The 19273-nt window shown below is 40.2% G+C and overlaps 1 protein-coding gene across 1 annotated transcript in view; it reads left to right on the top strand.

Annotated features, from left to right (window-relative positions):
• Window positions 1-2798: 2798 nt before the first annotated feature.
• ntm (neurotrimin) overlaps window positions 2799-19273 on the top strand; it is a 452357-nt gene continuing 435882 nt past the window's right edge. The window contains exon 1 of the mRNA XM_053846138.1: window positions 2799-3024. Within this exon, the coding sequence (XP_053702113.1) occupies window positions 2964-3024 (61 nt within the window). The 5' untranslated portion in view covers window positions 2799-2963. The remainder of the gene's footprint in view (window positions 3025-19273) is intronic.

Below are 19273 nucleotides of genomic sequence, written 5' to 3'. Positions count from 1 at the left end.
TAAGTATCCATTTAACTTGGATTCTTCCCTACTTTGCAAGGAAGCAAGGTTGTTCATGCGAGGGCTGAGGCTTCATGAAACAGTGTCCTTGTTTACAGAGCTTGTGTTTAGTAGGTGGCATGTTCGCTGTAAAAATTTTGTGCAGTATCATTGAAATGGCTGTTCACAACCGATGATTTCTGAGGCGAGGGTGCCAACAAGTGGGTGATAAATTGAAGTCACAGTTTCACGAAGCCTCACAAACTCATCACTAGTTAAAGCAGCACCAACAAGTGTGAATATGTGACAACAATGCCCCCCGCAGGACTCCATGATGCAGAGATGCAAGTCTTGACACAGTGATCTCAACTCTAGAGCTCAGTAGATGGTGCTTTTGGTTTCAAAGTGATGTAAGGTTTCATTGAAATGATGCTAGAGCGGAGTGCCATCTATTGACCTCTGTTTCATGAAGCCTCACGAGCCCATCAGAAGTGGTGAGTAGTAGAGTTTGTCTGAGTGTATCTATGAGACTTGAGTACAAAGCTGACTCTTGTTGAGGTTTCCTCTATAATACAATGTAAAGCAATACTTCTCTCATAGGCTTCAAAAGTACTTCAAAACATGCATTTTCTATTTTTTCTCCAGGGCACCAGCTTTCATAATAAAACATCAACCCAAGCTTGAGTTGGTAAAACAAATGTAAAAACAGTGAATTGTTTGAGTATGTTTTTTTTTTTTTTTTCTGTGAGGATATGACAGGATCTTCATAATTGTGATGAATCTGCGGCTGTTGAACTGTGATCTCTCTGACTGGACAAAATTCAATACAGATAGTTTAAATGATGAATTGCGATTGTCAGAGTGTGACGGTCTGAAATGCTCCCATTACAGCGGAAACCAGACCACTGATCAATGGGAGTTTTCTAAAACACGGCTGAGAAATGTGTGTTTAATTCTCCAGCGCCACATCCAGAGTTATATTGATCATGTGACCCGCAACACTCGCTGAAAACGTGAACTGCTCACCCTGTCTCACAGGGAGGCACTGGCCGCCCACGTACGGAATCCCATTTGAGCTGTTTGCATCTGCGATCCTGTCCTTTTAGTCGTGACCCACAGTTCATTGCAACTTGGGCAGAAAAAGTTCAACACTGCACTTCTTGTATTGCAGGATGGATTTACGCTGTGGGGGGTCTTCAGCTTATTCCTGGCCAGCCAGGGTCGCAGAGTCCTGTACCTGAAAATATACAGAGAGGAGGAGTTATTATACCAGGCTCTCAGTTAGTTTCCCTTTAATTCTTTTTTAGCAACAATTATTTTTCCTCAATTAAAACCCTAACAATCAGTTCTCATTATTTCCCCAGACTATAGCTGAGTGTTCTTCATGACAACTTCTCATCAATCTTGTGAGAAATTAATGTCTCTTACACATTTATATTTGTAAATTTATTGCATCATTTTACTTACCCCACATTAACATATGAATATACGTTGTAATTTGCCATTTCATTTTCATTTGATCTTATTTTAATAGTAAGACTGCTCATCTACTGCTGTTGTTAAAGTGAGGTTTATGAACATTGGTCACACTTTAGATTAGGTTATATGTTTATTACCATCAATAAGCTACTTATTTGTACGTGTATTAGCAGCTGAATGGCCTGTAATTAATCATTATTAAGTATTTATTAGTGACTACATTTTACCCAGGATTGGTCGCCAAAATTTCACTCTAAACAATAGTGATGGGTAGGCAAGGTATATATGAAACAGTGTTGCAGGTTTGACGAAACAGTAACCTCAGTTTTAGAGGCCACTAGATGGCGCTCTTGGTTAAGTAATGTTGTTTAATGTTGCTGGTTTCATTGAATTAGTTGTTCAACAGCAGACTGTGCCTTCTGGTGGCCTCGGAAAATCATGACACTGTATCATGAAACCTCATCCACCGATCACTACTGAACAACATTAGAATTACAGATTATTGACTGTAAATAAGCAAGTAACTATCTTATTTTAAACGTTAATGTGTCTTCCCAGTATCTTAAGTCTACATTACTTCTCTCGTTGACATGAAATGGCTGATCAAGTTGCAAAGGTGTTTTCAGTGAAGTCTGTGATGAGGAGCATCCACATGTTGATGCTGTGAATCACTCCACTAGGGGACCCTCTAACCCACCACAGCTGGCCTACAACCATGCACAACAGACATGAACCTATAAAACTTAGCGACCAGCTCCTATGACAAATAAAGCAGCCCATTGCTGTTGCCTCAAGTTCCAATCATTTAGCTAAAATGCCAAACGTAAAGCATAAGCGATGAGTATGAGAAAAGTAGAAGTCTCTTGGGAGGGACTGACTCTGACACCGATGCATTTGCTGTGGTGAGTTGGACGAAGAGGAGGAGGGCGGTCAGACTGAGGATGTCAATCACATCATCTCATTTATCTACATCAACTTGGAACTGCTGTTTGTAGCTGAGGAGTCAGACACAGAGTTTGTGAATGGAACATTGACTTCATATATTGACTATATATATATAGTTTATTAATTATTATTATTATTTATTACAATGTAAAATATATATAATAGGCAATATTCTAAAATAAATCTTATAAGGATATTTCAGATTGAGGTTTGTCCTTCTCACTCCAAGTTAGCGCCTAGCACCTTTGCGTTTACACTATGTTGTCAATGTGTATCTTCAAAATAAAAAAAACATGGCGTTTATTTACCGAGCTTTGACTTTTATTGTGACACAACTCTGCCGGAAGTGAAATCTACGAACGCCGTTGGCTTTCTCCGGCGCGGCTGCCAATAAGCTCTCGGTGTGAGGAGGCACTTTGCCGTGTTGGTGGATGCTACTCAGTCCAACAGGAGACGCCGGAGACTTGAAGAAAAGAGACTTTTGAGGATTTTCGCTCTCTCTCGGGGTCATTTTAAAGGCATCAGACACGCGGAAGACAGAAGACGAACACCGTGAGAAGATGAACAATCCTGTGTACTGGGCTGTGCTGGTCGGGATGGCTGTCCTGCTCATGGAACAAGGTAGGAAGAGTCGCTCTCTCCACATCGGGGCACTTGTTAGTGCGCGCGGGAGGACTTGGTCCAGCTGACTGCCAAGCGCCGCGTCCTGTCAGTGGGAGCGCGTCCGCCACTAACTGCGTCTAATCTGAAATCAGGCGATTAGCGGAGCGCACTTGATCTTGACTCTTGACTGGGATGTATTTTTACACCAGCTCTGCTATAAGGAGCTGCTCCACTTCTCCGCTGCTGAAGTTGAATCCAGTCATGACGCCTTGTCGCGCTCTCTCGTGCTCTGTATCTCATGAGTTACCCACCTCGACCATCGTTTCTCTGCGCGCGTCTAAACGCGCACCTGAGCTGCGCATTTTCTGCGCAAAAAAAAAAACACCCCAAAACTCCCGGACGCGGAGTTGTTTGCTGCAAACTTGATGGAGTAGTTGCGATTAATCCAGTCTGGCAGTGCGTCCAGCTGGATGTGAGTTAACCTGGTGCGCTGTGTTGGCAGAGGCGAGGGAGGGCGGGTGGTGGTCTCTCTGACCTTGCTCGCGTCTCCAACGGATCCTGAGAAGTCTCCCACTGCCAAGAGTGAGGGGATCGGTGTTCCGCTTCTACAATCGTTCATTTTATTAAAATCGATTCTCCTTCAGTCCGCATCATTAATTATTATGTAATTACAATATATGATTGGTCAAACTACTTGATACCTAAGACACAGTGTTGAAGGGATTCAATTCCGTTTCATGAAAACAAACGGACTTGAAACAGCGGAAACATCATTGATTCCCGCCCGAGGCAATAATAATCAGGAGGACGCGCCGCGCGTGAGGTGCTGGTGCGCTACGTGAGCGGCAACTGAGCCTGAAAACAGAAGAATTAAAGTACGATAAAACAAGAGTGCAGCAGGGGTCAAAGTGTGCCGTCTGCTTTGGAATATTAATGCTGTGAGTGGCTGATGTGGCTGAAGCGGAGACATAGATGCTGTTTTGTTCTGTCATAATTTTGGTTTTTATGAATTTAGTAGTTCATTTGAGGGGTATAGTTAATGGGGAACTGAATGTGCAGTAAGATGATAATTAATAACTACCAAAGACTGTTGTGGAAAAACGGTTTTCGGACGCAGAATGTAGTGCACTGTGTGCTGATGTCAGGTCTATTCAATATTAATTTGATGTCATGGTCTATTTATGTATTTTTGTTCACTTTCGAACAGTTATTTGTTGGCTGTGATCCATTGTATTTTATTGTAAACAATAAAGAACAACAACATATTTTTCCACAAATTTCCATTATATATATATATATATATATATATATATATATATATATATATATATATATATATATATATATATATATATATATATATATATAGTGGTACCTCGGTTCTCGACCACAATCCGTTCCAGACGGCTGTTCGAGAAGCGTTTTGAATGGAAAAAGAAATAATGCGTTCCAAGCCTTAAAATAGTCTTTTGTAGGAGTGTATGTAGAGTGTCTGCTGCAGGTGCGCTGTTCGTCTATGTGTGTGGCCGCTGCATGTGGGAGGGGTTGCCGAGTGAGTGACGTCTCTCCAGAAGTGAAGAGGTGCCCGGTGCGTGTCCAGCTCTGAATGTGCGCTTCTGTGCAGTTTGGCTGTGACAAAGTCATAAACCAAGTCACTTAGCTCTGTCCCAGACTCGCCTCATCCCTGTCCCAGCTCCAGCCCACAACAGGACATCAAACCCTGGAGTGTGAGCTCCAGCCTCGGAGGTGTCGAGGAGCACCTCCTCTGTGACACTCTACCACGGTCCAGTGCGGAGACAGGAAAGGTTTTACACCTCAATATGAAGAAAAAACAGTCAGTAAATGGAGCTAACGGGACACGTCTGCATATAGAGGCTGCGTTATACACAATAGCAAAGCACGTCGTGGGTCAGCTGATCGGTCTGCACACGTTATGTTTTTTTCCAGCTTTTTCCGGGGGCGTTTGAGTTCTGGATTTTGGTTCGAAATCTGAAGCAAAAATATATTTTTGTTCGAACTCCGATTCATTCGAATTCTGGGACGGGTACCACTGTGTGTGTATGTATATATATATATATATATATATATATATATATATATATATATATATATATATATATATATATATATATATATATATATATATATATATATAATGTCATGGCTATGATGGAAAGTGATCAGGTTCTTTTTCACAATAAGCTGCTTTTAAATGAACAAACAATGATTTTGTACAATGATTTATTTTTTGTACAATGATTTTGAGAGTTATCTACTAGGCGCCTGGACATGAAGGCTTCCTTGTGTGGTGTGGGGGGCATTCCCATGTGGGAGGAGTCTGGGCTTCATTGCCATGGTTGCTGTCTCCGCAATCCATCCTTGGATAATACATACAGCATGTATTTAGGAATTCAACAAACGTTTTGGAACTGCAAACTAAAACTGAACTAAAACAGATATATTGTTATTCGCCTGACTATATTTCAATAACTAAAACTACAAATCAATGTATGTGTTAACATCCAAAAAAGGGGACGCAAACAGATATTCTGCAAATGCACAAACACGCCGTCAGAACAAGGACACCTCAAGCTATGCTTTTTGTTTTCACTGAAGAAAAACTTGGTTTCAGTACAGATCAAACCATTCTCTTCTCTTCTGCTGGTCCAAATCGTGTGAGCCTCTTTCATCGGCATCCAGAGTTTGATGGAACAATTTCCCATCCATGCATTTCTTCTTCATCAAATTAGACACAACAAGCAGACAGTTTTGTCTGATCATTTTTCAGATGAAAATCACTCCAAATTCTTCCCGCACGGCCGTCATATTTAGTCTTACTCCACAAAATTTACAAGACTTGATCGATTTTTGGACGGCTTCCCAGGGACTCTGTTCCTTATTAGTCTTTGTATTGGGCTTTAATTGGGTGAAAGTGTATCATCAACACATTTATTATAACGTTGGTTTTCTTATCCTATTCATTTCTAGCTACTGCAGTGGAGTCTGTGAGCCAATGTGCGGCAGTCACATGAATTCAGGTTGGAAAACATTATTGTCTACTGACAATGTACCTTCAAAAGTACTGGGACAATGATGGAAGCCTTTATTGTCTCAGCTTTTCTAACTTGTTGCGTAGTTTGGTATAGTTAGGTCTATTTGATATTTCAAATATGCTGGACATTTTTGGAACTCCAGGGTCAACCTGCATGGCCCTTCATGTTTATTGTTCTTCAATTTCGAAAATTCTGTCATCTTTGCAACGTTAGTCATAGTAATGTTGGTATTTTCTTTTCAGCTGTTGTGAATCACTTCCTCACCAATGAAAGAGCAGGAGTCTGCCTTTTAAGATGGGACCAATAAAGATATCAAAGATATCATGGAACAGTATTACAGGGTTGATGCATCAGTCTCATAATTTTCAGAGCCTACTAGATGGCGCTCTTGGTTTAGAAATAATGTAAGGTTTCACTGAATCAGTCGTCCAAGTCCAAACATTTTTTACCGAACAATGCCATCTGGTGGCCTCTGAAAATCCGGACACTGTTTCATGAAACCTCGTCAACAACAAAAAATGTTTAATATTTCAGTTCGTAAAAGTGGTGTGAAAAAAATCCCATTGAAAATGATATTGAACACCTTGACCTGCAAACAGAGTGGCTCATGTTGAAGTAGCCTTACAGACGTGGTTTTACTTTTTGGTTTCGATAAGGTTAATTTATAATTCACGGCACAGACAATTTTCCTTAGAACATTGGTAAAGTGGAAAAGATAGTAGTGATGAGACCATAAATAGTTTAAAAAAATGCAATGAAAATGTAGCGTAAATGGGTCGCTACATTCGCAAGATAAATTGAAAGAACAGAAGAAAGCAATTTTCTTTCGGGCAGACTTCCCAGGCAGAGTTTTGTTGCTGTTTCATTGGTGCACTATTACAAATGTCAACTCTGATGCACCCGTCAAACAGGTCCTCCTACAACCCGTCAATCCACCGCTCGTCCTGTCCAGCTCCAGTGTCCCTGCTGACATCGGCGCTGCCATTTGTGTGGTATCGGCATGTCCTCTGCACCACAGGACACATGACTCATCATTTTCCAACTGCTGTCCCAATGAACGAAGGCAAAGTAAAAAGCTCTTTTCACGTCACAAGGTCATCAGTGCATCACAGGCTGTGTAAGTCCAAATAACGTCTATGAATAATCATAAATCTATACAGTTGCTGCTGTCAAAAGCAGCGCCACTGGGGCCTGAGTTTGTGGTTGCTGGATGACCTGAAGTTATATCTCTGCACACGTTTTCCTCTATGTTTGAATAAAGTATGTTTACTCTGCCACTTGAGATTTCATCTGAAAAATACGCTTTTACAGCTACACTGGCTGAACACAGCATAATATAACCTCAAGTCCAATTAGAAAACAGATATTTTAGAACTTATCAACTTAATAATAAAACAGAGGTTTAAATCACTGCACCTAAAGGCCAGACAGAGAAATCCTTCCCTAAACCAAAAAAATATGTGAACTGTTTGACAGTCATTTTTTTAACCCAATGAAATAAAATACTTTCTATCATCTGGAAAACATTTGTGGTAAGAAGCTGGTCATTCATGCTTGTGTAATATCCTTGATATATTACTGTGATTTTTGACTGTTGTGGCACAATGTTTCAAAGTATTAGCTGAGTATTAGCTGCTCTGGCTCTCTTTCTAGGAAACTGTTTTGAGGTCGGTAGTGGTAAATGTGTCTGTAGACTGTAAGTCTGAACTAATTCCCAAACTAGTTCCTGAATGCAGTGTCAACGATGCAGCTCTGAGCCCAGAAGGATGGTGTACACCAGTGATGTGCAGACGAGGCTTCATGAAACAGCATCCTTATTTTCAGAGCTCAGTCGATGGCGCTCTTGGCTTAAAAAAGATGTGAAGTTTCTTTGAGAAGGTTGCTCAAGTCCAAAGAATTTAGAGCAGACAGTGTCATCTAGTGGGCTCTGAAAATGAGGACATTGTTTCATGAAGCCTCATTACGCAGCCAGAGCAGGTCTTCAGCTCCCTCTGTGGACACTGTGTTTCACCATAAAGATCTTTTTGAGTCCTATTTTATGGCTTAAGGGTTATAATACTACTTGCATGGTTCAACTTTATTGCTACTCCACGCCTGAGCAACGTGCACTTTTCGAAATAGGGAGCCAGAAAAATGGCCAACAGAAAGGGCCGGTCCAGACCGATGGTGATGTGGTCATATTCGTCGAAGACTCTGCTCTGCTGATGGAGCCACTGCTTCCTGTGGTTCCGCAAAAGAATGGTAACCTTGAGAGATTTCAGATGGAAATCTGTCAACTCAGCGTTCTGTCCTGTAATGATGACACTCTTGTAAAGAAGCGAGGTGTTTGCAGATTTACTCAGCCCCTTTAATGATGTTTCTAAAAAGTCCTTTTTAAAGCACATCTTTTGATGTGGAGGGATCATGAGGTTTGCCCGGCTGAAGCTGCTGTTTCTATTATCCGACCGAATACTCCAGCATCTGAGGCTGCATCTGACTGCGCGCTTAACAGCGTGAGTCAGACGTGACGCACGATCCATCACATTCGCCAGCAAATTAAGAAGAATTATTTTCAGTGACTTGGAAATTATTAGTCTGCAGAGGGTCATTTTGATGGACTGTCTGAGAGTGGAGGAACTTATACAACACAACATCTCGAATGTGGTAACTCAGCATGCAAGAGAAGCTCTGGCTGGCGATGACCAAAAGAGTTACATTACAAATACACAAGGTTTTGTGACAGCTCATTATGAGTGTTGTTACGGCTGGAATTGACAGATGTGTATGAGCATCATCCAGGTGGTAAAGAAGGACGGTGTCAATGTGTGTGTGTTGTTCAGCGGCTTATTAATTCAGTTTGAAACCTAAAGAATGGCTTCGGTGTAGGAGCAAAAGTAGGAGCCTGCCAAAAAAAGGTTAGGCATGTCGACCCATTATATTCATTAGAAAAGTTCTGAAAAGATCGGTCATGGCTAAATGGAGGGATTCAAAGTAAATCTACTGCTCCTCCGTGTTGGTAGAAGACAGGTGGAGTACTTGACAGGATGTCTGTCAAGTGAGGTGTTCTCTCCATGTCCAACTGGGTGGAGGCCAGAGGGCAGACCCAGGAAATGCTGGAGACAGTGACCTGGAAACGTCTCTCTAGTCCACCTGAGGAGCTGAAAGAGGTTTCTGCGGAGATGAAAGTCTGGACCAGGCCTTAAGCAAACAGGGCATCTGGTAGCCCTACGGTGGGGTCAACTCCACCACTGTTTTCCCTTCCTTGCCTCTTTGCCGATCAAATTCCGCCTCACATTTTGGGAGTTTAGCGCATGGCATTTAACTGGTCAAAAATCTGTGCTGTGACGAATACTGCTTATTTGGGACTTAGAAATTCACAGACAGTGTGAGGGTCCCAGACGAAAGTCAAAGTATACTGGTGGTGAGGACACAAATGCATTGAGCTTTGATGCTTCATGCATTTGTTGAAGGTTTGAACATGTCCTACATGGTTTTTGCTCATACCAGTAAGTGATATTTGAAATACTAGTGCACAAGAGTCTTTCATTTACAACATTGATATGACATTGGATTGGAAGGAACTATATTTTACTCCCAATCTCAGATGTGTGATAGAAAATAGGTGGCCCATCTTCATCCTTCCTCTTGACTCATTTTTATTTTTTTCAATGTGACTTTTTTTTTACATATAAATAAAAACATATGTTCATGTTGCCCGATTTTTTTTTATTATTAAATATTTATTGTTTTACAAAATACTATTTATTTATTCTGACAATACAGAATATTGTATTTCATCTTCACTGATAGCATTCAATTTTCTAATATATTTTCAAGCGCTTCTTTGGCAGCCAGGTAAAATTTATCTCCACTTTCTTTGTTTTAAGCTGCAGCTAGTCCTCTTTGGAGAGAAACAGGTGGACAGCCGACACTGAGGTGGTGAATCCATGGGGTTGAAAAACACTATCATTTCGAGATTCCGTTCCTTGAGTAGCAACATGTAATACAATGCATTGGTTCAAATCCATTTATTGAATCATACTTTGATAGTCTAATGAAAACAAAGCTATTATATAGATTATATTTCACGTTCCAGATAAGTGGGTGTTCCAAACAAAGGAGGAGGATTAGTCCAGACCAAGATAAAAGCAGTTAATGGGTTGAGCTTGTTGTTAATCTTTTCCTCATCCTTTTCCCTCTTTGAGTCTTGGAATAGATCGTTGCTCCTCTGTTGCCAAGAAGCAGAGCAAATGCCTGCATTTTACGCTTCTTGGACCCAAGCAGGCCAGTTTTTCCATGCGCCGGTCCGGGCCGGTGTCAGCCAAGACCAGAATGATTGGGGACATTTGGAGCAACAGCTGCTACTGGATGAGGGCACAGGGAGGAGGAGATGGATATGGCTGCTGGTACGGCGGCATGGTGCGTTCGCTCTGTGCACCCTTTTGTTTGCGACATTGAGATCATTGTTGATGACTCGACTGTGTTCCGCTCTTATCGCCGGGGCGCAGCCACTCTGTCGGGATCTGTGGGGTAGAAGGAGGACCAGCTGATGTCATAAACAGCCCCCGTGTTCGTCTGAACAATTTGCTGTAAACCTTGCAGCGGGATGTCACACAGATGGCAGACAATGGCAGCAGACAGCGGCACCTGTGTACAGCGACAAGGTATCACAGTGTGGAGAGAGAAGCGCAGGTTTGAAGACAGCCAGCCCCATTGACCCGGAAGAATACAGGCATGTTCCCGCTCTTTCTCAGTCGAGTTGCGTAATTCTAATCAATCGTGACAAAGATGCTATTGTTCCCCAAACACACAAAAAAAAGGAATAAATTGAGGTATATCTATCTATCTATCTATCTATCTATCTATCTATCTATCTATCTATCTATCTATCTATCTATCTATCTATCTATCTATCTATCTATCTATCTATCTGTCTATCTATCTATCTTCTGTCTATCTATCTATCTATCTAGTTATCTCTCTCTCTCTCTATCTATTTATCTCTCTCTCTATCTATCTATCTATCTATCTAGTTATCTCTCTCTCTCTCTCTCTATTTATCTCTCTCTCTATCTATCTATCTATCTATCTATCTATCTATCTATCTATCTATCTATCTGTCTGTCTGTCTGTCTGTCTGTCTGTCTGTCTGTCTGTCTATTTATCATCCATCCATCATCCATCCATTAATTTATCGTCTATCATCTATCTGTCTGTCATCCATCCATCCATCCATCTATCTATCACTCTACATCGGCACTTTCTGTTTCCACCTCTTATTGGTGAGACCAACATGAATAATAATGACAATGAAAAAACAGCGTTACAACAGATAAAATGACGACATGGTTGCTGTCTCAATTGAGTCATTATTTCTTCAGACAGTTTGTTTCTTCTTGGCGTCGCATCTGAGGTGCACGGCTGCTGAACCTCTCTACCTTTACTGTGTTTCCTACAATTGCCGGGGAAGTCCCTGGAGAACCAGCGTACGCAGCGTTCGCAAACACACCCGAGCTTACGTGTGAGCGCATCAGATGAAAAGTAAGCAGCCCGAACGGTAGTGATGCAGACGAGACACAGACTTGGTTCATCTGGAGGTAAACAGATTGTTTTAGTGGGAGCTCTCGGCACAGTCTGAATTTACAACTATCTGCAGTATCACTATGATCGCTGCTCGGATGCTTGTGAAGAATCTTTTACCAGGAGGTGCCAAGTGTCACGCAAACTTTGTTTCCAGTAGCTGACCACAAGAGAAAACAAGATGGAGCTCATACAAAAAAAAGCAAAACATTCGTCAATAGTTATAATTTCACTGAATTACACTGAAATATACACATATACACATACAACTTTCCCTTTCATCCCTATGTTGTGGATGTGTGGATCTGAGACCCTCATGCATCAAGGCGAGCTCTGACAGTGAGGAGGCTTTGATTCCCATAATTCTTTCCTCCTCAGGTATGATATGATGTGTATTCTGATCTGCATCGTATCATACCTGATGTTGATGTAAACCATTTAATGCCACACCGTTGTAAAGAAGTACTGCCTTGAGGTTAGTATTGCGACACAATACAGTGAATAGATTTGTCTTGTGATCTTGACTGAATACAATGACATTGTCTCTGATGTGTTTCTGCAACCTGAATGTCTGTCTTTGAGATGGTCGGCCAAATTTGCGTCAATGAATGCAGGGATATATATATATATATATATATATATATATATATATATATATATATATATATATATATATATATATATATATATATATATATATATATATATATATATATATATATATATATATATTATAAACACATTATAGAAAAAGACAATGTCTACAGTCGTGATGGGAGGATGAGGTTTCATGATACAGTGTCATGATTTTCAGAGGCCACCAGAAGGCGCTGTCTGCTGTTAAATGTTTGACTTGAACAACTCATTCAATAAAACCACAAACATTAAACAACGTTACTTAACCAAGAGCGCCATCTACTGGCCTCTGAAAATGAGGTTACTGTTTCGTCAACCCTGCAACACTGTTTCATGATACCTCGGCTACACATCACTAATGTACTGTCAACAAGTCAATTCCTAGATGACCTGCAGATGCATATAGTCATGAAGTTTTGGTGATAAAACTAGTTGGTTTCTTTCACTCAGTCCATCGTCCTTTTAAAAAAAAGACAGTTTTTATTTGATCAATAGAAAATGTAAAATGAAGCAAACGACTTAGACTAAGTCTGAATAAGAGAGCCATGGTGAATTTAACTATCTTCCAAAACATTGAAGTTTTATTTCTGTTGAGTCAAAGGTTGAAATTGAGCTGAAGACTGGAGTTTAATTATGCATGAAGCTGTGAATATGTTATTGACGAAGTAAAGAAGAAATCTACACTGCTTTGTTTTATCTTGAATTTAAAATATGATGTTTCCCCTTCCTGAATATTGAAGCTATCGTCATCCACTGCTGGAAATGCTCCAGATTTCCTGTGCACTTGGGTGACATGAAACACCTGGTCTGTTTTAATATCTCTGTGAAAAGGGTTTACTGAAAGGGAGCGAGGGTTTGAAGTCAAAGTTAAGGAGGCTGAGGTTTTATGCCAGGCGACTTCAGGTCATGCCCATTTCCAATTTCCCCAGCACACCTTAATGCCGCCGTGGTTCCCTTTTCAGTCGGAAACAAGCGAATTAAAGCCATTATGCGACAATGAGAGCTTGTAAATGACGACCGCTGCACCACAGATGTGAAATTGCCTCTTTGCCACTTTCATCCAAGCATCAAAAAGGTTCTTTGTTCCCAAACAAGGCAAATGAGGATGAGCATCTCTCCTTTATTTGTCAAGTCAAGTGATCAGTTTTATCTCCCTGGAAGTGGTCACCACTTTCTTCTGAATGTTGCTGACATTTCTAACTCCTGCAGTGGTGATCTGACTGTCACTGGTGGCCGTGGCTGAGCTGCAGAAAGTTTCCGGCTCGACTTGGTTTTGGGTCAGTGTTGGGTCTGCCTTGCTGCTGCTTCTCTCAAGGTTTTTCCGCCACAGTTGGAATTGACAATATGGCAGCCAAATGAGTACAATATCTCTCCTGAGAGGTTGAGCAAAAACATATTCTGAATGTAATTATGTTTGTGTGTGTACACTGGGATGTTCATTTTAATATATTAGTGGAGATGAAGCGGGCTGTTGGAGGAGCAGTCCACGTGTGAGAGTGAGAAAATGGGGCAATGAAGCCTGTAGTGGGCAGCAATGCGCTGTGCTCACGCTCTCGGGGTGATGAATAATTTCGGTCAAGAAAAAGGTTGTTTTTTCAGCGAAAAAAAAAAAAGTATTTAAATATACGTATGTGTAATATATTTATTTGTTTTTATTTTTTTTCCATTTCTATCTTACTTTATTAAAAGTTGTCTTCTGAAGTTTGCGGGAAGAACTGGAGGAGGCTGACTGGGAATGCCGAAAAAATAACCTGAATATATGCTGGAATCAGAGGAAAACCACGCGGTAGCTCATTCACTCATTGGTTATCCTCCTATTTTTCTGTCAAAACACTTGGTGATATGTTAAAAAACTAAATAAAATATAAACTTATTATGTCCACACTGATTTAAACTTGTCATGTTTATATAAAAAATGAGGGCTGTATTCATTATTAATGATAAATACTCTATTGGGGTTGCTGTTATTGTGAAGACCGACGCATCTTGCGTTTTATCCGCTTTATATTAAGAAATTAATTAGACGTCTTAGCATAGCCATTCATTGGTTTCAAAACTATAGCTCTTGCTAATTAGCAAAAACACAGGCGCACCATGGAGATATGTTTGTTGACCAAGATATTTTCTGAGGAGCAGATCATGGTTTGACTGTTGATGTTACAGTCAGAATAGGATAAGTGTCAAACTGCGGCGGGAAAATGTTCCGGTTCTCTCCTAATATCGACAGTGTATTGTGGGTACAGCTGTTTCTCTGTCAGTGAATGGCTTTTCAGACAGAAATACTAATAATTTATGCTGTAGAAAAGTGCATTAGACTCACAGTCAGAGTGGCATGACCAACTGAAAACCTCCAGTGGATGTAAACCATACAGCAGTTTTTGCCTTCAACAGGTGGTGATTCTAAAACCTGTGCTTCATTTCATATATCTAAGATGAAATGATCTTTTTTGTGGTGTCTGAAAAAATATGGATTTAACTTCTGACTTCACCGTAAAGTTAGCAACGTTGTGTGTAATACATATTAGGAACTTCAATGCCAGCTTTTCTTGCGGAGTCAAAGCTCAGAATTCGAATAAATTCTCCTTTTTAATCTACGCTCTTGGAACATACAGGGGACAGTGATGTTCAGAGGTGAAGAATTCTGTCTGCAATGAGGTTGTACCTTAAGCAAGCTTAAGCAAAATCTTAGGGTTTTGTTGACATGTGATGGCACAATGTTTTTGGAGGATTTGACACATGAAAAAGTCTATGACCAAAATGTGACTGCTCGAAAGGCACGAAGTGAGAGACGACCATATTTGGTGGCGTTTGTGAGGTGACGAGACTGAAGGTAGTGAGCTCGGGACTAATCTTGCTGTATCCTTAAAAATAAATGAATATTTCTTTGCCTCCTCACTGAAAAGTTGAACAGTGTTGGGACCCACCAACTGGGAATCACTGGTAGAGCGAACTTTTCTTCAAGTGTAGCTTGTTGAGGGAGTGACCCGAAATGACCTTTGCTTAAGGAAATGTGTCTAGCCCAGGAATGCGAGGAAGGCAGTTGGTGTTTCCTTATTCTTATTATTGTTCTCTTTTTATTTTAGTATCTGAATAAGTTTTCAGGCTAAATTTTGTAACTGCAAACTAGAAAATTATCTAAAGGACTACTAGTCTGGACAGACTTTTCCCCCTCCGTCCCCAGACAAGTGGTCATGTGACTCTGTGGCCATTGCCAGGGAGAGCTCATTTACATGCAGCACGGGTTGTGACTTCCGACTTTGTCCATTCACCATGTTGTCTGGTGTAAGGAATGTCGACCGCTGTGGCGCCTAGTGTGTGCATGTGTGCGTTTGCCTCAGTGTGCACTTGTATGGGGTGAAAGAAGGCCAGAAGCAGACTCCCAAAGCATCACTAAAGAAACTGATTCATTTTTGAGGAGCCATTCAACACTCATTCATGTCCAATTACTCAAAGAAACAAGGTTGTTAGATGTTGCGTTGTGTTGTCATGTCCAACAGTCGACAGAAAAACCCTGGATTCTTCAGTCCAAATATATTTTATTATCCCATGACACAACAAATGGTTTTCTTCACATCTTTAATTGAGCCTCCGTGCCTGCACAACAGTCTAGACACAGACTAGAAAAGGTGGTTTGATTCTGAGAACTGGAGTCTTCGAACATCTGTGATGCTTCAAAAGATCCCAACAGGAAGGTTTCAATTCATCCTGATGGGAGTCTCAGTTTGGAGTGGGTTTTGGCCCAAACACCGCCCACAACAAAAATATACAGCGGCGAGTTCATAAATGAATATTACATATTATATTTTGAACAAATGTGAGTGCCTTATTGTGAATGTTTACTGTTTAAACTCAAAGCTTAACAGAAGAGAAACAAAAATCTTCACTTGCAGCCTGAAATTTCAAACAGAAGGAAGCTGCGGCTGCAACAGACAGTCACAAAGCTCAAGCCGCTCACCAAATAAGACGCGTGTTTAAGTCAGTTCCAAGAAGAACTGTAACCAGCAAAATGAATTGATGTTATTTCCGACACTTGGCGGAACAGTTTCGATTGAGAGGAACCGCAATGAATATTCATTCCGCTCTGTCAGTCTTGACAAGCCATTACAATCATGCGGCCACATGCTGGAAAGATACATTTTATTCTTAAGGCGCTCATGGCAGTGTTGGCGTGACGGCCATGTTTAAAAATACACTATACTGCTAAATTAAAACTTTTTTTTTTTAAATGTAAGCAGTCATAAATAAAATAAATAAAAGGACTTTCTTAATAGAACATGAATACTAGCTATTTGAGAATTATTTTTTACCATGCTGTTGCCATACAAGTTTCAAAAGCACAGAAGGCCATTTTGCTCCGTGGTATTTAGAGCCTCAAAACAGATCATGTTCATGCTCGTGAAAAACAAGCTGATAATGTCCAGGGTGTGTTTGGCTCGAAGGTACAGATCCATGTTTAATATCTCCGCCGCGACACATTCGAGGGGCTACTTTGTGACTTTGCCGATAATTAGCCGCATCAATGTGAAACCTTGAAGGAGGCGACATTTAATTATAACGTAATTGATATTCGCTGAGTTTTTGTTTTTCTCTTTCGGCCGAGATCAACAATTACTGCCAAGTCTTGCCAGGAAAAACTGACAATATCAACTCAGGGTCAGTTTAGCAAGTGAAGCGTCTCTCATCAAAGGGCTCTTTCAACTTGTCAACATCACAGCTCATCTAAACTGTGAAACCTTCTGGATACCGTACCAGGTGTCACTGATGGCTGTTGCTCTCTTAAGCTGCTTTCCTCGCTTTGTATTTACTATTGAAAGAATTTATCCACAAGACAAATTGCTGCTACACGGTGTGTGGTTTAGTTCCCATCATTGTATCTTCCTCCCACAGCTATTTGCTCATTTCCAAATGTTGCTTCAAGCGCCACCTTCACTGATCTCTGTCCTGCCGAGGCACATCTTCTTCGAGTCGTCATTCACCGCTTCCTTGACCCTTATTGGTTTTCTTCTATTTCCTTGTGTCTCTATCACCAACATGCCATCTGAGTTGGGCCTCCCTAACACTGTCTGCAAACTTCACCGCATGAGCTGCCCTTCCTAGTGTCTCTGTCAAAGCCAATGCAACTTCACAGCTCATAAATAAAGCTCCACAGTGGAGCTGCATTACAATCGAGTTATGGCATATATATATATATATATATATATATATATATATATATCCCATTGTGACTGTTTTTTTTTCTTTTTGTTCAGTGGTGAATGTCCAGTAAAGAAAACAGAATAACCTAATATATATATATATATATATATATATATATATATATATATATATTAGAATAACCTAATATATATATATATATATATATATATATATATATATATATATATATATATATATATATATATATATATATATATATATATATATATATATATATATATTAGGTTATTCTGTTTTCTTTACTGGACATTCACCACTGAACAAAAAGAAAAAAAAACAGAATAACCTAATATATATATATATATATATATATATTAGGTTATTCTGTTTTCTTTACTGGACATTCACCACTGAACAAAAAGAAAAAAAAACAGTCACAATGGGATGGGGTCTCGACACAACTGCTGCTCACCCACTGACAGAGTCCAACGAAAAAGAGAGCGAACTCTAAGCTAGTGATCGGATAGTGTATCATAAACAAATAAACAGTAAAATAAAGAGTGGATTATTACAAAAAATATATATACACAAACATTCAGGGACTAAATACACAAAGGCTATTTCATGAAACACAAATCACATACCTGAACAAAAAGGAAAAAAAAGACACAGTCACACTGGGATGGGGTCTCGACACAACCGCTGCTCACCTACACATCAAAATACACAGTCACTGTGAAGCACGCACATCCACGTGGTCCAACAGTTTAACACTTTTATCAAGTATGACGACAATTCCATGAAACATTCACAATGAGTCACAAAACCGAAAGTTCAAGGCGCTTAAACGAACAGTACAGTTCTTCGCTCCACTTGAATAATGACTGGTTTCGATGGTAACACATTTTTCAGCAGAGCGGGGTGTTCCACCTACCCACAGTCCAACGAAAAAGAGAGCAAACTGCTGAACTTCCGTCACAACGCAGAGCGTTGCCCTTCAAAATAAAAGTCCCTGAACGAAAACAAAGTAATAGCTCCCAAAATAATAATAGAAAACCAACAGCACTGAAAGGAATTTTGACAAATTTCACACATAACAAAAACATACTTGTTACACACACATATATATACATATATATGACTTTATAAGCAGATAAATAAATCAATAAAAAGCATTAATTTCCAACCTTATATTCTAAATCACAACTGAGTGCAACAAGTTTATAATCTTCGAGTTGTTGCTCCTTGAACATCTTTGTCCTGTTAAAAGGAATAATAAGTCAAAAATGGACACAAAGTAACAGAACAACATCAGAACAATGATAAATCTATTAATAAGAGATACAGAGAGAAATGCAAATTTCTTCTGTAGATCCAGTTGCAGTGGCCCAGGCCAGACGTTCATCTGTGATTTAAGACTTTTCAGTCTTGCATTGTGTTGTTGCTGTTAGTTTGAACCCGAAATGGGGACGGCTGTTTGGTCCATGCTCAGTGTCGCGTTCACAGGAGCAGATCATTGTGCAGCATTGAGGGTCAGAACTAGAGTGATATTTGCTTGTTGGAGTGTTTAGGAGATGCATAACAATTTAAAAGTGAACTGCGTAAGAATGGCGACTCGTGCTGAAACGACGCTTATGATGTGTAAATCCAGTGCTGTGTGTGTTCTTCACAACGCTGCACTAAACTCTTATAACTGCAGAAAGAGAGCAGAAGTAAAGAGGATACGATTTAAGGAATGATTTCTTCTGGTGATAAGGACCTCTTGAAAGCCATTTAAAAATGCTTCAAATGCAAATTTGCTCTTTTCACAGACCGCTGCGATCCGCTGACGTCATCAGCTCCTCTGCATGTTGACAAACCAG

The sequence above is a fragment of the Synchiropus splendidus genome, chromosome 17 (genome assembly GCF_027744825.2).
Source record: "Synchiropus splendidus isolate RoL2022-P1 chromosome 17, RoL_Sspl_1.0, whole genome shotgun sequence".
Taxonomy (NCBI): domain Eukaryota; kingdom Metazoa; phylum Chordata; class Actinopteri; order Syngnathiformes; family Callionymidae; genus Synchiropus; species Synchiropus splendidus.
This window is presented reverse-complemented; position numbering and strand designations above follow the sequence as displayed.